The sequence below is a fragment of the Suricata suricatta genome, chromosome 1, assembly GCF_006229205.1.
Source record: "Suricata suricatta isolate VVHF042 chromosome 1, meerkat_22Aug2017_6uvM2_HiC, whole genome shotgun sequence".
Lineage (NCBI taxonomy): Eukaryota > Metazoa > Chordata > Mammalia > Carnivora > Herpestidae > Suricata > Suricata suricatta.
In genome coordinates, this window is record NC_043700.1 from 26,698,136 (window position 1) to 26,723,932 (window position 25,797).

Consider the following 25,797-nt stretch of genomic DNA (forward strand, 5'->3'; position numbering starts at 1 on the left):
ACAGTTGTGTTAGAAACACTTCAAAATATAAATTTCAAAATATTGTTAATTTTTCTGATACTGAAACATTAGCCTATTGAAAATATAGGTATTGAAAATAGCCTAGTACAGTTCAGTAAAATATTGCATGGAAATAATTTTAGTATTTTAGATGTTAGAATTTGACTTCCAATTGCATTATATGATACGCTTTTTTATTTAAACATCTTATAAAGAGCTATATGGTTTATACTTCCTACCACATTTACATATATAAAAAACATTAGTAAAAAAATGCTTGCAAAAATTGTTAAATCCCCTTTATTTCAGTAGACAGAAGACTTTTTTTTCAATGTCCTGGCTGGAAGGGTCCTTGTTGCCATGGAACTGGAAGAAAAAAGCACAAAGAGCTGAAATAAGTTAATGATGCAGACTAATGGCACATAATAGTACAGAGGAAGACTTGAGTTAAAACCAAGATATTAGAATTCAAACTGCACATCTGCTCTTTAATAGCCATGGGATCCTGAAAAGGTTACTTAAGGCTCTCCAAGGAGTACTTTCCTTATCTGTAAAAGAACAGTAATATCTCTATCTCCCCCTTAGATATTCTGGGCGATTTAAATGGGGTAAACGTGGGGCGCCTGGGTGGCTCAGGTGGTTAAGCATCCGACTTCGGCTCAGGTCATGGTGTCAAGGTTTGTGGGTTCGAGCCCTGTGTAGGGCTCTGTGCTGACAGCTATCTCAGAGACTGGAGCTTGCTTCAGATTCTGTGTCTCTCTCCCCTGCTCGCACTCTCTCTGTCTCTCAAAAATAAATAATAGACATAAAAAAATAAAAAAAAAATAAATGGGGTAAAGGATTCATTGTGCCTCACACACAGGGCTCACTTAGCATCTTCCTGTAGTTCCATTTATGATGCTGAATACAAGCGTCATGAGCAAAACATCAATATATCAGTCACGAGGATTTTCATACCCTTAGAAGGAGGTAGTTCTGAAAGCCTGAGAGGTGATCTCCTAAATTATTTGCACTCATGAAAATTGAATGATGTGTTTATTGCCTAATACTTTTAGAGATATTTTTGAATAATACAAAAATTAGATTAAAATTAGTAGATTAACTGTTTCTTTTCCTTTTATTTTCACTTGATTAGTATAACCAAGTAGGTTAACAATTAAGGTTTCTAAAAATCAAAGCTGGACTTGATTCCAGAGATATCTTTCTAATCATCACAAATAGCTTAATTATTAAGAACACTCAGGGCACCTGAGTGGCTCGGTTGACCATCTAACTTTGGCTCAGATCATGATCTCATGGTACTTGGGTTCAAGCCCGGGGCTGGGCTTTGTGCTGACAGCTCAGAGCCTGGAGCCTGGTTTGGATTCTGTGTTATTCTCTCTGTCCCTCTCCCGCTCATGCTCTGTTTCAAAAATAAACATTAAAAAAATTTGCTAAAAGAACACACAAAAGCTCAAACTGAGAACTTTTATGAAATTCAAAATTTTGTACTTTGGAAATGAAAATTTCTTTCATTAGTAGGTTTGCCACACCTACTATGTTGTGCATGTTTCTCATTACAGAAGCAGCAGTGTATCAAGTCAATCAAAAAGGAAAAAGCACGTGGGATGCCTGGGTGTCTCCTTCCAGTGAGCACTGACTCTTCTTTTTGGCTTGGGACATGATCTCACGGGGAGCAGAGCTGAGTCTGGCTGTGTGATGATGGGGTAGAAACGGCTTGGGACTCTCTCTCCCTCTTTCAGCCCTTCCCCTGGAGGAGTACACTTTCTCTCAAAATACATAAAAAAAGGGCAAAAAGGCAGCCATATACTTCCCTACTTCCACTCCTACGTCTTTCTCCTCTCCTTTACAGTTTCTCTTCAGGTTATGTTTTAGGTGAACTATTTCCAGTCCTGTTTAGATTCATTTGGTGGGCCAGGTGGGAAGGGAAGGACACAGGTAATTACAATACCATATAATACTCACATGCCATAACATGGGAGAAACATGCACAAATGGTACAAGAGGAAGTGTCTGTCACACAGGAGAACAGTAAGTAGTTCAATGCGGCCTCAACACAAAGGTGGAAATGGTGAGAGATGAGGCTGCATATACTGTGAAGGACCCTGCATTCCAAGCTAAAATATTTGAATTTTATCCTATGGGTCATAGAATGTCAGTGGCAACTCCAATGTAGTATTGTGGTCAGATTTTTTTTTAAACAAAAAAAAATATTTTTGTGTGTGTTAAATGTTTATTTTGAGAGAGAAAGGGCACAAGGGGGAGGAGTGGAGAGAGCGGGAGAGAGAATCCCAAGCAGACTCTGTGCTTTCACCACAGAGCCGGACTCAGGGCTTGATCTCATAAACCATGAGATCATGACCTCAGCCAAAATCAAGAGTCAGATACTTAACCAGTTGAGCCACCAAGGTGCCTCTATTATCATATTTTTAAAGTTTATTTTTAGTAATCTCTACACACCCAACATGCGTTTTGAACTCATGTCCCTGGGATCAAGAGTCACATGCTCTTCTGACTAGCCAGCCAGGAGACCTGGGAAGTAACTTTTTAATTTGAAAATTTCTCTACTTAACACCTTAAAAGATGGTTAACTTTACTTATAACACATATTACCTCTGATGGTAGAATATTGACGTATTTGTGATATTACCAGAATATTGGGGTGTTAGTGAATAATTGTAGGTTGTGCAGTATTAACAATTGTTTTTAAATTTTGATTTAATACTGGTGTATATAAATTTTAAATAAATTTAAAAAATATATGTTCTAATTATGATATTAAAAAACTCTTTTTCATGTTTATTTTTGAGAGACAGAGTGTGAGCCGGGGAAGGGCAGAGAGAGAGAGAGACACAGAATCTGAAGCAGGCTCCAGGTTCCAAACTGTCAGCATAAAGCCTGACATGGGGCTCGAACTCATGAGAACCTTGAGATCATGACCTGAGCCAAAGTTGGATGCTAAACCAACTGAGCCAACCAGGTGTCCCTAATTATGATATTTTATAAACAGAATTGTGCTTAAAAGAAAAAAAGTCAACTTCTAGTGGCAATTTACTAAGTTGTTTCATTCACTTATGCCAAGATATTATTTTAGAATACCAAGAGAAAGAGGAGTGACTGGGTGGCTTGGGTGATGAAATGTCCCAACTCTTGTGGCTCAGGTCATGATCTGAGGGTCATGAGATCCAGCCCAGGGTCCCGTTCTGTGTTGAGCATGAAGCCTGGTTAAGATTCTCTCTTTCCCTCTGCCCCTCTACCCAGCTCTCTCTAAAAACAAAAAACAAAACAAAAACAAAAACAACCAGAAATAAAAACAAACCAAGAGAAAGTTTGCTTTATCAGATTGAAATTTCTTTTCCAAATTGTTGTTTTACTCTTTTTTTGGTCCACTTATCAATATAATGTATTTTCAGAGTAGGAAATCTAGAAAATATAAAAAGCACTCTCCATAATCCTGATTTTATTGCCCAGAAGCAGACAAATTAGAATGTTGGTGCATTTCATTTCAGTATTTCTAGGCATTTTTTAAAGATTATTTATTTTTGAGATAGAGCAAGCATGGGCATGAGTGGAGGAGAGGCAGGCAGAGAGAGAGAGAGAGAGAGAGAGAGAGAGAAAGAGAGAGAGAGAGAATCTCAAGCAGGCTCCATACTTTCAGCATGGTGCCCAACATGGGGCTAGATCCCACAACCCTGGGATCATGACCTGAGCCAAAATCAGAGTCAGACACTTAACAGACTGAGTCACCCAGGTGCACCCAATCATTTCTTTATTTATACAGGTAAATTTATGACATGGTTTTAAAAACTGTCATTAAAATGTTTATAAACTCTGTGATTGTTGCATTGTATTTTGCAGTATGGATTAACTATAACTTACTTAACTATTTCCCAAAGTTGGGTTTTACTACAGGACGTATTTGTGATATTACCAGTCTTTGACAGACAGATTCCCATTTGACAACATAATTCAACTGCCTAAGACAGGAACAAGTCTATAAATCTGCACAGAAAAATGACTGCTGTATATATCACCATCTGTTGTAAATTCCATTTAAATAAATGTATAAAGATAAAAGTAAAAACTCAGTAAAGTGAGCATTAAAACTTATAAAACTCACCGTAAGTCCAAGGAACTTGTGGAAGCACACCTGAATTAGGAGGATAAGGGTATACAGCTGGTGGGAACGCTTGATGGGGGGCAAACTGTGGAAAACTCAGCTGCTGAAAATTATAAGAAATGGGCATTTGAGACTGAAAATACCCACTGACTGGCACAAAGTCATTTGCTTGCGGCTCCCCAGAAAAGTAACCAAAACAGTGAGAGTATGAAAGGCTAGAATGTACATTTTGGAAGCTACTTGCAATTGCCGTCAACATCGCAGGAGGCGGCTGTGCGTCGTACGATGCTGTCCCCTGGTATGCCTGGGTGATGGAGCTGCCGCTGCTGTTGCTGTAATGATAAACACACCACGCGTAGTAAGGGTATGAAGTTCCAAATGGACGCTGTGAAGAATTATGTATTGGGGCACATGCAGACTGTGGAAGTTCATTCCAACACGCTGCAGCATTCTGAGTTAGGACTTTTGAATGTTCATTAGTCTGTTCGTCAGAAAAAGAGTGTTCTGCGGTTTGATTTACATTGAGGGTTATGTTCCCAGATGCTCCAACAGGGTTAGTATTGGGACTCAATGTGTCCTCCATGTATTTCTCTTTTAACTCAGTTTTTTCAGGCTGTGTTTTATTTACTTGCAAAACAGGAAATTTGTCTTGGATGAATTTGGATTCTGAAGGATTGGTGCGTGCAGAATTTTTAATAGATGAATTTAATATTTCATTATCTTGAAGTGCAAAGACAGTGTTACTGGTTTCTAAATTGGTAGGGATGTCCCTAAATATGCCATCTACACTTTTTTGTTCACAACTTGCAAAACAATCATCTTTATCACTTTTTGCTTCAGCAGCACTAAAATTCACATCCCTTTTCTTCATGCTATTTAAGTTTCCCTGTTGTCCAGTGAAATCTTCTGAAGTAGCAGATGAAATATTAGTTAAGTCTATTTTGCCCTCGGACTTTGATGTGCAAGTGTCTTTTAAGTTCTTTAAAGGTAAAAGTGAGCCAGGTAGTGATCTTTCCATTTCAATCTTTTTTGGAGATACATGGTTTCTTTTCAGATTGTCAGATGAACTTGGCCCTATTTCACTTTCACTTTCGGGATGAGATCTTGTAGTCCTATTAAGTGTAACACATATATACAAACAACTTTAAATATATGGAGTCCCCAATTTTAATATGTTTATTTGAATTTTTATTCAGAATAATTCTTAAGATTTACATTTTCTCTATCAGCAGCATATGTGTAACTTATTTACCCAGTTTTACTCCCTTGCTTTGAATTTAGATACTTTGCTGCTGAAAGTGATATATTCCACACTGCAAATGTAGTTCTAATACATTTTGAAGTATATACAGTGCGTCAATATTGCAATTATCTTATGCACTGGACTATTCCTGACAGAGGTGTTTAGAAGTAGGCAACTATATCCATTTTTTTCCCTGTAGTTTTGCATACATATACCTTCAACTGTTGATGATTTGCTTCACTTGTTAAGTGGTCATATGTAACTGATGAACCTACCAGCTTTGGCCTGGCCCTGCCCTTGCCCAAAGACCACCTTCTGTTATCAGGAGCTACTAAGGTATTTTGTCTGTTCGAGGTGTGAATAGGAAACACAGACCTCCATAATATCATGCCAATTTAGTATCCTTGACATTTCTACCTAAATTTAGACAATTTCAAGCAGCCTCAAGGAAACATCCACTAGGAACATGTGTAGAGTCAGATAGTTAATATAAGTCCCCAGGATAATTATATTTTTGGGTATCTCATCAAGTTCTTTGAATTGCATGTGGAAAAGAACATGTTGAAAAGAAAAAAGCAATCATTCCTCCCCAGTCAAGAGAAATTAATTATTGGCCTGGAATCTATATACCCAACTCATGAAACCACAAGCCCCATATTTTACTTAATCCAGCCTCTCCCAAAGGCATCTGAATGACAACCTGTACCATCATCCAATTCCACGTAATACTTTGACATTTTGCAGAGTACAATTTGGACTTTATCACATTTCCAATGACGTTTCACTGATGTCTCAACCCTATAGACTGAGAGCAGCCTGTATGGTCAGTCTTTCATGTTCTCTCTTAGAGGGTCTTCTTTCATGAAGACAGCACCCTGTGTTAACTGCATCTTTGAACTTATTTTCTGCTATATGAGACAAAGTTTGATTCTCTGAGTAGCAAATACCACCTAGATTTAGTCACCAAAACTAAGATGATTATAGAAGTGGTATATGTTAATCCTTTACAAACCTATTCATCTTTATGCCACTATACAACTATTTAAGGAGTCTAGAAAACTATTCTAGAAATGTAGTAAATAAAATTTGTATTGAAAAAAGCAAAGTGAAGTAAGGCAGAAATGAGAATGCTCATCTTTTCTATTCCATATCACTCATTCTCCTTCATAAAACAGAAAAAAAAAAAAGGAAAAAATGAAGCTTGTCATAAACTGAAAATCTTACAGAGCTGAATGAAATGAGATGGTCCACATGTTGAGTGGGGCCATTTCATGTCAAAATGAAAAAATATACACAATGTAGTGAGTTTTTCATAAAAAGAATTCAGTTTAAAGAACTAGCCTTTATTTTGAAATCATATTCTTCCTACATTATGGTGTTAAAGCATCCTTTCATGAAACAGTGGTGTATTTATAATGTATATATGCGTGTTTATGACCAAGGTCCCACCTAGTAATGTAAGTTAGCAATTTCTATCTTTTAATCAATTTTGAAATCTGATTTGTCTGTAACACAAGTTTAAAAAACTTAATCAAATCACTGATTATATTATCTCCTTTTTTAGCCAACCAGTTACTAATCCCCATCATTAAGTAATGTCTGTCAAGTATGAATTTTACTTTCTTCCTCTATAAAAAAACCACTCTTCTCTAACTTACTACTTCCATCTCTATTCAGAACTTCCTTATCCTTACATCACAGAAAAAATACATTTCACAGGACATTACCCTGTAATACTTACAGAATGAAATTCAAACTCCTTGCTTCTTAAAGCACTGTATAATCTGTGCTTTAAGGGAGATTATTCTCCCCCTCCTAAATTTACTCCTGTCCTTTAAGTTACATGAATGATCCAATAGAGCTATATAGATAAATGTGTTAGTATTGTTTCTTAGCATGTGCTTAGTTCTGTTTGGTTTTTCTTCATAAAGGGCTGCTGGTAACCTACCTGGAATCCTTAAATGCTGCCTTTTCTCTGTTGATTTTTATGACATCTTTCATGTCAACCTATGTTTAAAAGTTACAAAGACATTGGTAATGTTATATGATACAAATATTATTTTCATTACAGGTACTTGCAATTGCTTGTTCTGTCATCATCTAAAATGCACTGTCTAAAACAACATTAATGATCCTCCTCCTTTCAAAAACCAGTGATTCTGTTGGACTTTCCTATGTCTTAAATGTTTGGAGAAACTTTTTGAAACAGACAATTTATAATATTTTTTATCTCCATTATCTTGTAACAAACCTTGGGGTCCATTTATCACTGCTTTTAAAAAAATATATATACTCTTTTTAGTAAACCAGTTTTTAAGCTCCACTATTAAATAATTATCAGATACGGACTTTTTAAAAGTTTATTTATTTTGAGAGAGAGTGCGAGCATGCAAGTGGGGAAGTGGCAGAGAGAGGGACAGAGAAAATCCCAGACTGGCTCTGTGCTGCCAGCGCAGAGCCCGACACGGGGTTCAGTCGCATGAATCGTGAGATCATGACCTGACCCTGAGTTGGATGCTTCACACACTGAGTTGACCAGGCACCCCTGGACTTTCTTTTCTTAGTCTGTAAAACAGCACCCTTTTCTAAGCCTTGGATGACTGGCTACTTCTAAGTGTACTCAGAATCTCTACCCTTTAAATCACTGAACAAACATATCACAGGACATTACCCTTCAATATATACAGTATAAAGTTCAAACTCCTTTTGCCCATATAAAAGACGTTCTGTAATCTGAAACAATATTCTTCTCCATCTTTAGCCTAATACCTGTCCACTAAATTTTTGTTCCAGAATTAATCTGAAACTCATTTCTCAAATAATGTCAATAAACACTGTTCCTTTGGCCATATTATGTTTCCATAACTTAGCTACCCCCTCTTCATCAGATACCATTTTTTCCTAATTTAAGGCAAGTCTTTGGCCTATGCTCTTCCATGAAATTAAAAAAAAACTAAATTTTTTTGTTGTTGCTTTTCTTCTCAATACTTACAACACGTTTTTAAGTATTATTCTCACTTTGCTCTGGTGTGGAGCATTACTGTTGTTTGGGAAGTATGCTTACAAACTGGTTTACAGACTGGTTGTTTCCTATAAACACAGTGAAATCAATGATTGGTTTCCTGGTTTCTAAAACCAGTTTAACACATATAATTACAGTAAGCTGAGAAAAAAAACCCTACTTTTCATTTTGCATATAGGTTTCTCTTCTGAACTGAAATCCTCAAAAAATTATTTGAAGAGAAACCTCCGAGGGTAGAGGCAAGTAGCAGTTTATTATGCTCTGGGGCCAAACTGCCTGGTTTCATGCCTGAGCTCACCCGTGTACTAACTCTGTAACCCTGGGAGAGTGATTTAACCTTTCCGTGTGTCTGTTTTTATACCTTTACATAAGGTAGTAACAGTACTTACATCCTAAAGATTTTGTGAAGAATAAAAAGTTAATATTTGTACAGTCATTAGAACAGTGCCAGGTATAAAATAAATATTTTCTATAATTTGTTAAATAAAACTTGTTTATGTAGGACTTCTTGTCCTTCATAATCATCTATTTAAAAATATCCGTGTGGCTGGGTGACTCAGTCAGTTCAGCATCTGACTCTTGATTTTGGCTCAGGTCATGAGGATCACATGGTAGTGAAACTGAGCCCCACATCAGCGTGGAACCTGCTTGAGATTTTCTCTCTCTCTCTCTCTCTCTCTCCTCTGACTCTCTCCCTCCCTTGCATGCTCTCTCTAAAGGAAAAAAAAAAATCTGTCCTATTTTTCCATGTGGATGATAATGGTCAAGAACACAGGTTCCATTAGCCAAATTTTAATACTTATTACATTAAGTATAGCCTTGTTATATAGGAGTTACTTATTAAATTACCAACTTACATTCACATTGGACTATTCCTTAAGAAGTTACATAAATTTATATTCTTCTAAGAAATGTTTTCTAAGTAAGAAAAACTTAATTGTATGTTTAAAAGTAAGTATTTGCAACTTTTTCTCATATACAGAATCATTTCACTTTATAAAGATAATAAAAACTATTAAATCCAATTCATTTTTTTAAAAGCAAGCTTTATGCCCATTATGCGGCTTCATGGCCAGTGAATGCTCCACTGACTAAGCCAGCCAGGCACCCCTAATTCAATTCTTTAGCTAGTAAATTCATTTTGCAAGGTAATATTCAAAGCATTCTCAGTTTTTACCAAACTACTTGTTTGAAGAGTTGACTTGTCCTCGAAAATAATACTTACACAGGCTCTTGTTTTAAAACATGTTACCTTTTGTTTTTTACAGCTGGCAACAGTAGGGTTTTTCTCTTGTTCCTGAGGGTCTTCACATTTGTCTACAGCAATAGATCGCTTTTTAGAAGAATTTGAAACAGTTTTCATTATGCACTCTGAAACTGAGGGTACCTTCATATCAATACTAGATTTACTGATACTCTTTCTGGGTTTTACATGCCTATTTTCTTTTCCCTGTAGTTGGGAAGACTTCTTTCTGTTATGTAGCATTTGGCACAGAATAAAGGAAATGGTTAATTCAGCATTATTAGTACATATTATCTTCATATGTTCAATAGTTTTCATGACTTTCATAATATGGGCCATTTTTCCTAAATCTTTCCGAGGGGCAGCCTTTATATTTTTGAGCAGTGTAGAGAACTGGTTGTGGCTGTATTCCAATTCTGTCATAGTGCTTCCATAATTTATGGATGCTATATATGGCACAAAGTCAATATATGTGGAAACAGAATACTGAGACTTGTTTAGAAGTTTTTGTATTTCCGTAAGCTCCTGAAGTTCTCTTGAGAGCAAATGAAGAGCATAAGAGCAATTAACGGCCTCACCATATTTGTAAATAATATCCAGATCTTTCTTAAGTTCAGAAATAGCAGTCTCTATGGCTTTCCAAAGGCAATCTGTTGAGTTACCTTTAAGAAATGAAAAAGAAGCCATTTTTTCCTGGCAGTGAACCAGCTCAGGAAGAAGTGACAAATCAAACCAAAGCATACCTCGAAATCTCTGTTTGTCTAGTTTCTTTGCCATTGAGTTTTCAAGAAAGTGAACAGTTTCCAAAAGCATGACAATTTCAACATAGGTTTCAATGGCTGCAGGCTTTAAAATTATGGACCCATTGTTGTGGTTTTCCACCATGTCCAAAACGTTTTCTTCTGTGATAAGAATGTTATCTATGTTCTCTTCTTGCAGAATCTCAAAGTATTTTTTTAAAATTTCTAGGTGTTCGGTACACCTCAAAGTGAGTTCCTGTAATTTCTTAGAGTCTGCAAATTCAGCTTGATCTAATACTTCGCTAATACAACAGATATCTGGGTGTGAAAGCAAAGTACTGTTAAGCCCACAGTTTTCTAGGGTAACTGGTGCTTTGTTTATTAGATCATCTGACTTTTTGGAAGCACTCTCCATATTCTCAAGCCCAATATTAGAAATCTGTTCACTGCTTAAATCCTTAGACAACATATCATATGTATTTTTCAACTCAGAAAAAGCATATTGATTCATTTTGAGTAGCGTTTCTTTATTCTTCTTTCCTGAGTATTTATTGCTGAAAGATTGTCTCTTCTCTTTCCAAATAAGACTTTTTGCAGCATCAAAAAAGATACGTTCCAGACCATAAAGAGATATTTTAATACTCACTGCCTCACTGTTCTTAATAAAATTAACTTTTGAGGTGACCATGTCTATGATAATCCACAAATGGTCTTGTTTTCCTGGATAGGAATCAACTTTAGGAAACTCCCCATTCATACCAATCAGCTTTAAAGTACTTTTTCTTAAGATTTCTAGGTCTCCTAAATTATCTCCAAAGTTAACTCCACAGGTAAATGGAACAGAAAGAGAGAAGTCAAAGCAATCAGAACAGCGCTTCATTATTGCTTCACACTCATTAATCTGTCGTCTGTATTTTAAGAGTGCATAATATGAATTGTTTTCCCTTTTGGTTTCTTCAAATAATTCAATTAACTGATCATGGTAGGTTTGTAACTCACAGAATGCATTATATTTCAATCTTCCTTGAAAAGCAGGATAGAGGTTGGATTGTTGTTGAAATCCACGTGGTCTACCAAGCAGCTCACTGTACAGTGTTTCATCATACCAAAGCAAGCTTCGGTATGTTGGTTCACCTCCTAAGAGCCTTTTTTTGTTTTCAATGAATTGAATAATTTCCATCATCATTTGGAGTTCTACCAAGGAGTCAACAGCACATGGTTTTAAGTTGTGTCTGCAATTATTCCACTGGTTTTGTTCTACCAATAATCCTCTTGAAATCAGGATTTGTTCAAGAGAACATTCTTGTTTTCTTTCAAAAGCTTCAACAAATGAAGGGAGAATATTTTGACAGGCCTTAGTTTCTTCCTGTAGAATCTGCAAAGATGATGTTTCATCTGCCCTTCTCAAAATTTGAGCTATCCTAGCTGTAAGAGCTGAATGATTGGCTGAGCAATGTTTTTCTTTTAACCCATTCATGTATGATGCAGGCTCCTTCTGAGGAGTAGAGATTTTGGAAGTTTGAGAGTGCATATGTGAAACAGGCATATGATTCATTCCTATAATGCCTGGTTTGGAATTACAGGCTATTTCTGAATGCAGTGCAGAGTTAGACTGAGAGTCCTTACTAACTTTAACTCCCCCTTCTTTCTCTCTTTTGTTAAGATGCTTAGAAACTGTGTTATTCAAAGTGACTGCTGCGGAAATGTTTTCAATGTTTAGATGAGAATCAATCAAGTTACTTTTAGTTGTTTTCTCGTTTAAGTAGGAGAATTCTTCTAAGATCTTATTCTTTTGATTTTTGTACTCAGTCTTAACAGTGCATCCTTCAGTCATGCTTTTTCTGTGAAGTGAATTTCTTGCTTTTTCTGCTGGCTTAACTTTCCACATTTTTCTGTCCCAAATGTCTTTCTTTGTCATGCATTGTTTTGAAGAACCCTTCATACTCTCTTTTAAGAGCAAATAACTATCACTGGAAAATAGTTCTGTCATTGTATTTCTCCTACAATTTTTCCTTTCTTCAGTTACTAATTGGAGACACAACTCAGAATCCTCAAAAACATGTGATTCATTCCCACCTTTATGGAAGCAATTACTTGAAGTGCATTGTTCTGTCTTTAGAAGTTCCTTTCCACTACATCCTGGCTGGCAGTGTGGTACATCAGGGGATGTTGGAAAAGAATCTATAGCAAAAATTCTCTGTTTATCCAAGTGAGATTTTGAAGATTCTCCTTCACCATCTGTCACTGGAGTGGAATTGAGGAATTCCAAATGAGGAATACTGTTAGACTTTTTGTTTGTGATCAGCATTAGATTTAATGGGTCCATAAGGAAGTTTTCTGTAATAGTGCCTGGTGTGGAGCTCTGATTAGGAGCTATCCATTCTTCCATAGGCAAATTTACTTCCAGGTTGCCTTTATGACCAGATAAAATAAGGTTATCGGGTGTGCAGACATCAACATTTAAACAGTGCTTCTTATCTGATTCTAAAACTGAAATATCTATGTCAGTTTTTACCTTTGTGTGCATTATACAGGTTGCATCATAACTTGGGTCTCTGCTAAAACTTATGTTGTCTTCTTTTACACAACTTAAAGATGCCAAATTAGTCTTATTTATTACTTTATTAGTCTTGGAGTTGTTTTCTGCATCCTTAATATTATTATGTGCTAAGTGGTTCTCAGGATTTCCATATTTACTGATGTTTGATAAAAACTCTATGCCAATTTGATTTTCTTTTTCAGTTAGTTTCTCATCTGGGCAGGCTGGGGAAAACAGACACCCAGTTGTTTCAGAAAATGGCTGAAGTTCTGATGATCTTCGATTTCTCATATGGCTCTTGTTATAAATGGACTGACTTGTTCTTTGGGATGTGGAGCACAGGGCTAATTGTGATTCAGAATACTCTTGATCACAAAATCCGCTCACATGAATGGTGGTGTGACTTCTGGAGACACTGCTGGCCATATTTCTCTTAGAAATGCACTTTGCAATTCTCTCTCTACTTGCTATGTAAGACTTGGGGTTTGATACATAAGTTAATGATTTATCCACTTCAAATCCCAAAGCTCTTTTCTCTCCTGGTTTGCCGTATTTTCTTTTTGACAAAAAATGTTTAGTGGAATAATATCTTCTTTCAGACACAGAGCTATAACCTTGAAGGTCACAACTTTCCCAGAAATTATTGCATATTATTGCATATGATTTTGGTAATGGGCCTTTTCTTCTTTTTCCTACTTTAGCTATAAGTTGCAAAGATGTGTGAACTCTTCTATGAGCCTTTTTTAAATGAAGAACAGCTCTGTCAAGTCTTTTGGAAAGACGTTTACTTTTGCATAAAGATGCTTCACTATTTAGAATATCAAGGACACTCCTAATGTGTTTTTCTGACTTTGAAAAGGTTTTAATTCGTCCTTGGGATAATGAAGAAAAACGTTCAGAAGAGTCTGGACTGGTTAATCTCTTCTTCTTCCCATAAATTTTACTATGTTTTAAATCCTTATGTGGCATGTTCTGGTCCCTAAAAGGTGTATGTCGCTTTCTTTTGCTAATTCTTGATTGTGTGTCCTTTTTGCTTCTAATATCATTACAATCAGTTTTTGACTCTGTCAAGGAACATCTGTTTTCATTATTTAATGCTGTGACAGTAGAGGGTTCAGTAAGCAAAGGTCCACTGTTTTGTTGTTCAGATACATGATTCACTTGTGTACTGTGACTCACATCAAGAGAGAGAGAGATTTCAGACATACTCACTAGGCCTGATCCTTGCCTTCTATTACCAAATTCATCTTCACATGGATAATCTGAATTTTCACCAGAACAGTGGGAATACATTTCAAATTCTGACTCTTTCTCCTCCTCATTTATTTCTGGTTCTGTGGCTTTAGTTACGTATTTGCAAAAATTATCTTTCAATGCCTGGGATTCAAAAGTGGGACTGAATCCTGCCATAAATGTATTAGTGACTGTAATCTGTAAATCTGGAACTAAAATTGGATTGAGCTCTGCTTTGTTTTTTTGTATAGAGGAATTAAAAATACTTTTCTTAGGGTAATGCTGATCACTATTCTCCTTTCTTCTGGAGCTTTCCAAAACTTCCCTCTCCTCAATATTGCTTCCTAATATACCTTCCCAATCAATACGAGACATCAGAGCCTCATATGTGGCCCTAAATTCTTCACATGGATCATTTCTTTGGCTATCTTGTTGAATTAGAAAACCATCAACACACTGTTCCGATCCTACTTCAATCTTATTTTCCAATTTGAAACTCTGAAGAACTGAGGTATCATTTACTGATTGATGAAATGAGTCAGGTAATTTATTATTATCTATATCCATTTCACAATCAGAAACCTTATGTTTTACTAACAAACCAAAATCTAGAGTTTCAGAAGAAGTTTCTTTATTCTGGTATCTTAGGTGATCTTCACGACTTATGATCAATGTAGGCACTGTAGCACCAGCTGTCTGCACTGCAGTACTTGAGGCTACATGAACTGAAGACCCTTCAACTTTGGGAAATGCTGTGGAAACCAAATGCTCTACTGCCCTGCCAGTATTTGGAGTATCTTTTTGTTGTATGGCAGTCATACAGTCTTCATGTTCTAATAATGTAGCTTCTGTTGACACATGTCTTTCCTCTGAACTCAAATTAAATGTACAAAATTTTTCAGAACTCAGAATTTCTACATTATTGTAATTTTTATTCTCTTTTCTTTTATCTATATTGGTGTAATTTTTGTTTGTATGAAAACTCTTCTTCTCTCCATATATAGTTTCACTGTTTTCTGTAGACAAAGCAATGTCTTCCTCTTCAGCCTCATTTTCATTTTCTTTATTGTTATCTCCTTGTTCTCTCAAGTCAATATTCAGGTGTGTATCATTGTGCACTTCTGCATTACAAAACAGAGCATGACCTTCATCATCAATTTGAAAAGTTTCTCCATAGTCTTTTTGTATGTTCTCTGACACTGGGTCATTTTCATTTTTTCCTTGGACACATACATATTCTCTAGCTATGCTGTAATCTGAGTTGTCATGAGTTGGTTTAATGTCATGAGATGAAATATTTGTGTCAATTGGCAATCCTTCGACCTGGGGAATGTCTTTTGCTTCCTGGGAAGCATTGGTCATAATGTTAACACAGTTTTGATTTGGTTCTACCAATTTTAGTTCCATTAGTTTTTGAAAAATTACAGAATTTGTATGAATGTTATCTTCATAATCTAAAGAGAGTTGAGGATGCTTTTGTGAAAGGCTCTCCACTCTTTGTAATTCCAATGCTAGATGATCTAGCTCATATTTATCCTTTGTGGTAGATGTGGAAGATTTTGCTATTTCTAATTCTTGAGCAATTAATATTTGATCACAATTTTCCCCATAAGAATCAAGACTCTCATTCTCTTTGTATTCTTGGTACAAAGAAATATACTTATCTACTGGTCTGATTTTTGCTTCCTTTGTAAAATCAATTTCCTTCCACAAAATTTGCTTTTCTTCATGTTTGGAATTATCTTCTGGGCCAGTGAAGTCTCTCATTTCTCCAGTATTTTGAGTGTACTCATGTATGCTTTCTTTTGTTTGAAGAGGAAAAGCTGCAGACATTTGCTGACCAGTCTGATATACAGTTTCTAAATTAGAAGACCACGACTCCGGAGAGATGTGACTACTGTGCCCTTTTGTACAAGTATTTACTGATTCATAAGAGTTATGTGCTTCACTTTTTTCAATTAAAAATGGGATGTTGCTTCTTGGTTCAGTTCTCTGGGCTTCTTCTTCACTGTGTTTTTGGTTCTCAACTTCTGAAAGTACATTTGGCAAACACATTGGAAAGGAAAAATTGTCTTGGCCCTTACACTGTCCTGCCATGGTAATTTTACTGGGAACTGTATAATTACAGTTGTTAGAGCCCAAGTTGTCCACCATGGTTGATTGTGAACCATCAAAGGAAATTTTGAAGCTAGGGACATTCAAACAATTAGTAAGAATAGAAAGATCACCAGGCACAACTTTAGAGGAGGAGGCAGACTTATATGGCATGGATAATAGATTTATTTCTGAATTAACAAAATCTGAATTCTTCTCAAGTGGCAAAACCTCATTTAAATCTGCAGTAGCATTATGTTTGCCTGTGCTTTCTTCTCTCCTCATCAGTCTTGGGTCTTTAATGAGTTTTGAAGTAATAACTGTGCTTGAGCCAATATTGTCATGAAGGGGAAAAGCAGCAGAAATACCACTTAAAGCATTTTTAAGTTGTGCCAAATTTAACATGAGGTCACCATTAACACTTTCTCTGGTATCACTGGGAATAAATGAAAGACCTGAACCATACAGATGAGAAGTGTCTCTACATTCTGCTAAATTGTACTCCATCTGTCCACTGTAAGTTTCATGTATAGAATTGTTTCCATTTTGCATACTTCCACAGGAATTAGAAATATTTGTGTTGGAAGAATTTATCTCTGAATTCAGTGTGCTGCAAGAACAGTTTTCCTGAACAAATGGATCTACAGGTTTCCTGAAATGTTCAAAGATGACAGTAGCATCTTTTCCTTTTCCAATTCTTTTGGCAACTGTACAGTTATTCAGAGAGCAGGTTCTTTCTGTAGAAATAATAAGAAAATTAAGAAAAAAAAGGAAGGAAAGGGTTTCTACATTCAACTCTTTAAAAAAAATTTTTTTTAATGTTTGTTTATTTTTGAAGCAGAGAGATTCAGAGCATGAGCGGGAAGGGGCAGAGAGAGAGGGAGGCACAGAATCCAAAGCAGGCTCCAGGCTCTGAGCTGTCAGCACAGAGTCCGACGTGGGGCTCGAACCCACGAACATGAGATCATGACCTGAGCCAAAGTCAGAGGCTTAACTGACTGAGCCGCCCAGGCACCCCTACATTCAACTTTTAATTCAAATAAACAATGCCACAAGTGATTTTAACTCAAAGTTCAGTAAACGGCCTAGTGATGATGAAAGTATGTGTCATCAGAAAAAGGTGAGAAAGGATGAGTGACAAACCAATAAAATACAAATGATGCAGCACGAAACTCTGTCCTGGAGGCCTCACTAAGAAAGTATTTGCCTTAAAATTTTTTGAATCCTGACAAATACAAAGAATAAAAAATTAAAAAGGAATAAAAACATGTTGCTCAAAGACTAGGATTTCTTAATTTCCTATATTCATATATTAAATAATAGAATCTACATATTGATAGGCAAAATTGTCCCCCCCTTTTATCTACTCTTACTTTGAGAACAAAAAACAGGAAGGAAAGGGAAATGAGGTGGGGAAACAGAGGAGAAAAAATTCAAACAGGTCCCATAAAATTCTTCTCAGGAGCAAAAGCAAAGAACTACCCCTGTTCTACTAAAATAAGTATTCCTGCAAATAGACAAAAATCTTGACAAAAATCTTGACAATGAAAACAAATCTTCTCACAATTTATAGGAACTTATCCCTAAAATTTCATAAAGAACTATATGCAATAACAAGGGAGTTCATAAGTGCATATTTACCAAGTAAAATGTTGATAAAGCATTCACAAATAATACCATAAAAATATCTTTGATGATAAAAAAATCAATGATGAGAAGTTGTGAGATTTAGACATATATGAAATTATAATCATATTGTTAGGAAGTACCATGATATTCTTTTTCACAATATACTGAAAGATAGGTTTGTTGAAGATTTCTAAATTCTATAACCACTTGTAATTATATATATTTTAAAGATTATTTATTTTGAGAGAGAGAGCATGCAAGTGGGGGAGAGGCAGAGAGAGGAAAGGAGAAAGAATCCTAAGAAGTCTCTGCACCAAGATTGCAAAAGAGCCCGATGTGGGGCTGGAATTCATCAACTGTGAGATCATGACCTGAGCCAAAGGCGGATGCTTAACCGACTGAGCCACCAAGACGTGCCTGTAATTACACTTTTTAATTAGTAAGCTATAGTAGAAATATGACCGTAACAGAGATGTGGTTCTTAAGAGGAGAAGCTGCAGTGGACAGAAAAAAAAGGTAGGTCCCTATACTCACACCAAAATAAAGTAAAACTCATTGAAAAAAATAATAAAACCATGAAAGTATTAGAAGAAAAGACGGAGAGATGGTTTTATAATCCTGAGGTAGAAAAGTACTTTTTAAAAAATATCTGGAAATCAGAAAACTAGAAATTAAGAAATGATGTCAATTACATGCAAATTAAATACCTTAATAGGTCAAAACTCATGATAAACAAAACTTGGGCAAACTGGTAGTACAAAGTATTTTATGAATGAGCTAGCTTAGTACATCATTATACGTATATTAGAGTACATAAAGAGTACACACCTTCAAAAGATTAATAAACAGACAATGTAATAGAAAAGTATATGAACAAGAAAATCACAAATAAAAATTGTCAACAAACACAAAAATATGTCCAACTCCACTAAATAAACAATAAGTTATATTAAAAAACTGCTTAGATTGGCAAAGACTATGAAGGATAATTAATATTCTGCAGAGGTAATAAACACTTTTATACTGTTCATGGGAGTATGAACTGGTATTAATTTCCTAGGAATTAATCTACAGTTTTCAGCAAAATGTAATATAAAATCATCTATCTCTGGTTAATCCATTTCTTAAAATGTTTTATTTGTTTTTTGAGAGAAAACAACTGGGGGAGGGACAAAGAGAAAGGGGAACAGATGATCTAAAGTAGCCTCTGTGCTGACAGGCTGACAGCAGTGAGCTTGATGTGGGGCTTGAACTCGCAAACCACAAGATCATAACCTGAGTTGAAGTCAGACGTTCAGCCAACAGTCATCCCAGCAACCCTCTAGTAAATCCATTTTTCTGCGTTCATTATTCTGATATACTTGCATAAATAATATATATACAAGGATTTTTAGTACCATATTCTAAGACAGCTGAAAGCTAGGAACCTAACTATCAATATGAGACTAGCTATGATTTCAAAGCAATAGTAATCCAAACACTATGTTACTGGCACATAAAGAGACACACAGGCTTCCGGTTATAGAATGAATATGTCAAGGGAATAGAAGGCACAGCACACAGAATACAGTCAATAATATTATAACAGTGTTATATGGTGACAGATGGTAGCCACAGTTGTGGGGAGCATAGCATACTATAGAGAAGTTGGATCACTATGTAGTACACTTGAGACTAATATAACATTGTGTGTTATATATACTCAACTATACTCAAATTTAAAAAATTTTTGAGAGAGCATGAGTACGGGAGCGAGAGGGAGAGGGAGAGGAAGAGAGTGTGAGAGAATCTTAAGCAGGCTCCATGCTGAGTGTGGAGTCTGATGTGGGGCTCAAGCTCACATTGGCGAGATCATGACCTGAGCTGAAATCAAGAGTAAGATGCTTAACTGACTGAGCCCCTCAGACATCCCTCAAATAAAAAAGTTTTTTAAATGAGACTGGTTAGGGGTGCATAGACCATTGATTTTGGCTCAGGTCATGATCCCATGGGTTTGAGACCTCTGCCCCTCCCCTGCTTATACTCTTCTCTCTCTCAAGATAAGTAAACTTAAAAAAATGAGACTGGTTAAATAAATACGGTATATCAAGAATTATAAAAGTACTACTTGTATGTGCTATATATAGACACTACTATAAATGTGCTTAGAAAAAAAATGTTATGGAGCTGTTACAAAGATTAAGACAGGAGTGTCTAGGTGGCTCAGTCCGACTCATGATTTCGGCTCAGGTCATGATCTCACATTTTTTGGGGCTAAAGCCTTGCATTGGGATCTGCACACTGACTGCACTAACAGTGCAGACCCTGCTTGGGATTTTCCCTCTCCTCTCTCTGCCCTTCCCCCGCTCATATACATACTCTCTCTCAAAATAAATAGACTAAAAAATGATTAAGACAAATTATTACAGGGCAACATAGGAAAAGAAACCTAAATCTGTTTAATAACCTGAATTTCATAAATATATTGTAAATGCATATTAATATATACATAATATTAACTAATAAAATACTTAGAGTGGATGCCAGGTAGGGTTTTTCTGAGTGCCTCATACACATTAAATAATTTAATCTTCATAACATTCCCATGTTATTGATGAATTAAAGAGTAATTTGCCGAGGACCACAATTTGTAAGCAGCAGACCCTTAATCACTAGGTTACATTATTCACTTAAACCTGATAAAGGCCCTTTAAATTTATTCCCATTTTTGGCAGTCTCACCAAACAACACATGAAAAAAAGAGAACAAAAAACCCAACATCTTCAGAATACAATAAACTCCAAGAAAATGAAATTACAATCAACAAAGCAAAGTACCAAATAGTTATTAGCACCATGCATTCTGTGATGATAGGAATGTTTTAAACTATGCTATCCAATACAGTAGCCAAGAGCCACATGTAGTTACTGAGCACTTGAAATCTGGGCAAGGGGTAGTGTGAATGGGGAATTAAAAATTTTTATTAATTTAAACTAATTTAAGTTTAAACAGCCACATGTGCCTAATGGCTACTGTACTGGACAGCACAGGTCTAGACTACTCTGGAGGGAGAGGAGTACCCTGATAGTCAACATATGTGACCTTGACTTTGGGCATAATACAGGTATTTCTCAAAGTTTATCATTCTGAAAGGCATTATTGTTAAAATTAGTAGAACAGTAAGTGAAAGAGAGGATACAACTAGGCTTTACAAAAATTAAAAGGACTATAAAGAAATACTATGAATAGGATACGAATAAATTAGGTAAGTTAGATGAAATGGGCAAATTCCTACAAAGACACAAACCACTAAAACTAATGCAAGAAGAAACAGAAAATCTGAATGACAATAAGTAAAGAAATTGACTTAGTGATTAAAAGAAAATTACCCATATACACACAAAAAGCCCAAATGGTCTTAATAGTCAAGTCTACCAAATGTATAAAGAAGTATTAATGTCAATTCTTCACAAACTCTTTCCAGAAAATGGAAGAAAAGGAAACCTTTTCAAACTTACTCTAAGAGACCAGTATTACTCCAATACCAAAATATCACAAGAAGGCCACAGATTAATGTATCTCATAGAGACAAAAAATCTTCAAAAATTTGGTAAACTGATTTCACCAACATATAATAGGAATCACAAACCATGACCAAATGGGATTTACCTCAGGAATGCTAAGTTTACTTAATATCTGAAAATCAAGGGGTACCTGGGTGGGTCAGTTGGTTAAACATCCAACTTCGGCTCAGGTCATGATCTTTCCGTTTGTGGGTTCGAGCCCCACATCAGGCTCTGTTCTGACAGCTCAGACCTGGAGCCTACTTCATATTCTGTGTCTGCCTCTCTGTCTCTGCCCCTCCCCCCCGACACACACACACACACACACACACACACACACACACACACACACTCTCTCTCTCTCTCTCTCTCTCTCTCTCTCAAAAATAAACATTTAAAAAAAAAGAAAATCAATTAGTGTGACACAGCACAGTAAGAGAGTAAAGACTAAAAATCATGTGGTCATCTTGGTAGATGCAGCAAAAGCATCTGATAAAATTACTACCCTTTCATGATAAAAACATTCAACAAACTAAGAATAGAAGGGAATTTCCTCATGATAAAGGACATAACCCCACAGCTAACATCATACCTACTGGTGAGAGATGAATACTTCCACCTAAGTTTACAAATAAGATAAGGATGTCCACTCCTACCACTTCTATTAAACATTCAATTGGAGGTCCTAGCCAGGGCAATTAGGCAACAAAAAGAAATAAAAGACACCCAGGTTGGGAAGGAAGAAGTAAAACTAACTCTATTTGTAAGTGACTTGATCTTTTATATAGAAAATCCTAAAGAAATCAGTAAAAAACTATTAGAACTAATAATGAGATTAGCAAGGTTGCAGGATACAAGAACAATACACAAAAATAACAGTTTCTAAATACTCAAAAATGAAATTGAGCAAACTCTAATTACAAAGGTATCCAAAAATACTTGAAATAAATTTAACAAAAGAAGCATAAAACTTACACACTGAAAACCTCTACTTCCTTCACCAGGGTGGCTATAAACAAAAAGTAAGATAACAACATAGGAAGTAGAAAATCCTAGCACTTGTACACTGCTGGTGTGAACGTCATTGGTGCAGCCATTTCGGAAAACAGTCTGTCAGTTCCCCAAGCGGTAACAGAGTGTTACCACATCACCAGCAATTCCACTCCCAACTATATACCCAAGAGAAATGAGAACACAGATCTGTACCAAAATTTGTACAAGAACATTCATAGCAAAATTATTCATAATTGCCAAAAGATGGAATCAACTCAAATGTCCCACAACTGATGAATAAATATGGTTTCTATTCAATGTAATGTTATTCCATAAAAAGGAATGCAAGAACCTTGAAAACAGTTAAGTGAAAATCACTAGTCATGAAAGGTCACTTTGTTTCACATATTTATGAATTCCCTTGTATGAGATGTCCAGAATAGGCAAATACAGTTGACCCTTGAACAATATGGGGTTGAATTGTGTGGGTCCACTCATAAATGGAATTTTTTTCATGTATTATATTGGAAAACTTTTTGGATACTTGCCACAATTTAAAAAATTTCACAGATGAATCAATAGCCTAGAAATGCCAATAAAAATGAAGAAAAAGTTAGGTATTACTGTAAAAATATAGTGTATAAATTATATAACATACAATGTACAGGTTAATCAATGCTTATGTTCTGGGCAAGGCTCCCAGTGAACACTAGGCTATTAGTAGTGAAGTTTTCAGGGAGTTGAAAGTTATACATGGATTTTTGACTTCATGGGCGTTGGCACCTCTAACCTTGGTGCTGTTCAAGTGTCAGCTGTATATAGAGACAGCAGGCTAGTGACTGCTTAGGGGCAAGGATCTGAGGGGATAGGGATGTGATGGCTTTTCAAAAGTGTAGTTTCTTTTTGAAGTGATGATGATAACATATCACACTTACTAAGTGGAAGAAAGACATTTTTTAAAGAAGTGTACATGTGGGCAAGGATACTGAGTGATTATGTAACCTAATGCAACCACTTCTTAAAACTAGTTGATACCCTCTTTGGATTAAGTTGTACATTTCTGATGTAGATATTATATTACTCTATACTAAAACTCTTGCCCATATGCATTGAGACACTTACATAAATGCTTAAAACAGCAATGTTTGGAATATGAAGAAAATTGGCAAGTATCCAAATATCCCCAGAGGAATAGTGAATAGTCAAAAATGGAATAATGTGTGTGTGAACACATACACACGTAGAAACTACAGGCATATGTATTAGCACAGAAATCACACAAATGGGACATCTGGGTGGCTCAGTCAGTTAAGCATCTGCTTTTGGTGGCTTAGGTCATGATCTCATACACAGTTCGTGGGTTAGAGTCTCGCACTGGGCTCTGTGCTGACAGCTTAGAGCCTGGAACCCACGTCAGATTCTGTGTCTCACTCTCTCTGTCCCTCCCCTGCACATACCCTATCACTCTCTCTCAAAATAAATAAACTTAAAAAAAACCTAGAATCACACAAACATAATACTAAGTGACAGGAGTCAAAAATATCTGTAGTGCAATTCCAGATACATAAAATAAAAAACAGTTAAAGCACAACTATTTTGCTTACAGATTGATAACATATTAGAAAATAATATTCAGAAGTTCTAAGACCAGAACAAATGCTACAGAAGCATAATAATGTCTGTATCTTACCAGCCCTCCTAGGAAATCCCGTTGAAAGGAACTTCAGAGATGTCATAAAGTGTCCACTACCTACTTTTTGGCCAATAAATTTTACAGTTACTATTGCATATGGAAGGCAATGCCTAGGTTTATCTACTGGCTTTGAAAGAACATTGTATTCATAGAAGTATACCTGAAAGATAAGGGAAAAAAAAAGAACATTGTAAAGCTAATTAGTATTAGCAGAATTGAATAAGCTCATATTTTAAAAAGTTATGTAACTAACTTCATGTTATTTATTCACCTGCTTCCATATACCCACCTCCTCTCCCCACATTCTTCAACCCTAGTTTTTTTTAAGATATAATTTTTTTCTCCCAACCACACATATTTTCTTTGGTATGTTATTAGTGTGGGCAGCAGCAGAAACAGTTTTTATTTTTTCTTCTTTATAAAAAATTTTTTAAAATGTTTTATTTATTTTTGAGAGACATAGAAGCAGAGTTGAGAGGGGCAGGGGCAGAATGTGAGGTGTTAGAGACAGACACAGAATCCAAAGCAAGCTCCAGGCTCTGAGCTGTCAGCACAGAGCCCAGTGCAGAGCTCGAACCCACGGCCCTTGAAATCATGACCTGAGCTGAAGTCGGACACTTAACCAGCTGAGCCACCCAGGTGCCCCAGAAACAATCTGTTTTTAAAAAAGCATTTTACCATTAAAAGTTCAATGTTTTAGGGGTGCCTGGGTGGGTCAGTAGGTTAAGCGTCCAACTTCAGCTCAGGTCATGATCTCATGGTTTGTGAGTTTGAGCCCTGCATCCCGGCTCTCTGCTGTTAGTGTGGAGCGCACTTCAGATCTTCTGTCTCCCTCTCTCTCTCTGCTAGTGCCCCTGTTCATGTTCACTCTCTCTCTCAAAAAAAAAAAAATTAAAAAATGTTTAATGTTTGGCATATGCTGTGAACCCCTAAGTTTTATTTAGAAGAAAAAGTTAAATAGGAAAATAAGAATAGCTCAATATGTTTTACATGTGGGAGCATATACATTCTACTAGAAAATCTATCTTCATTTGGTCATAAATATGATGATATGCAATATTCACTGTATATAATTTAATATTATACAGAAGATAAAAGTCTAAGTATCTCAGCAATTTATGGTAGAAAATTACTGTTTCACATGTAATGATGAACACATAAGCTTTTTCTCCTAATGTCAAAGTTGGCATGTTTTGCAAGTTAGGAATTGCTCTATGGAACAACTACCTAAAAGAAAGCAGCCACTGTATTTTGAACAAAGTTAAATGCAAATTTAGAAACTTCTTTAATAACTTTCTCAAATCACAGTATTAAAGCAGCTTTCATTATTTACTTAGGGTCTTATTATATTGAATAAATAAAGGGATTTTCGTTCAACATTTCAAGAAGTTGCTTTAAGTCGTGTATCATACAGTGTGAAGCATGTCACTTTCAAGTAGTCAAATGAGCCTAAAAGTTAACATACTGCTGAATTGTAGGCTTGTAACTCAATGGTATCTTTCAGAGAAGGTATACTTCTTGACATATGGCAATCAAAGTTAGGAGAAGGATCCAAAGAAACTTTATTTTTATCCAATAAAGGCTGAATTTTCTTCACTCTTCCAAAGAGAACCTTAAAAAAAGCAAAAAGTAGGTCATAAAAATATATTAGAATGTTTTAAACTCCCATACTAGAACATAAATTAAGACTAACCGTCAGGGTGCCT

General features: G+C 35.9%; 1 protein-coding gene across 1 annotated transcript in view; it reads right to left on the minus strand.

Moving 5' to 3' along the window:
• Positions 1–282: 282 nt before the first annotated feature.
• The window catches only part of TEX15 (testis expressed 15, meiosis and synapsis associated), a 70,808-nt gene continuing 45,293 nt past the window's right edge, over positions 283–25,797 (minus strand). Inside the window, exons 5-11 of the mRNA XM_029935720.1 lie at positions 25,557–25,703; positions 24,089–24,251; positions 9,638–16,971; positions 7,312–7,370; positions 4,347–5,232; positions 4,121–4,223; positions 283–366 (exon numbers count right to left, since the gene is read on the minus strand). Coding sequence (XP_029791580.1) covers positions 329–366; positions 4,121–4,223; positions 4,347–5,232; positions 7,312–7,370; positions 9,638–16,971; positions 24,089–24,251; positions 25,557–25,703 — 8,730 coding nt within the window. The 3' untranslated portion in view covers positions 283–328. The remainder of the gene's footprint in view (positions 367–4,120; positions 4,224–4,346; positions 5,233–7,311; positions 7,371–9,637; positions 16,972–24,088; positions 24,252–25,556; positions 25,704–25,797) is intronic.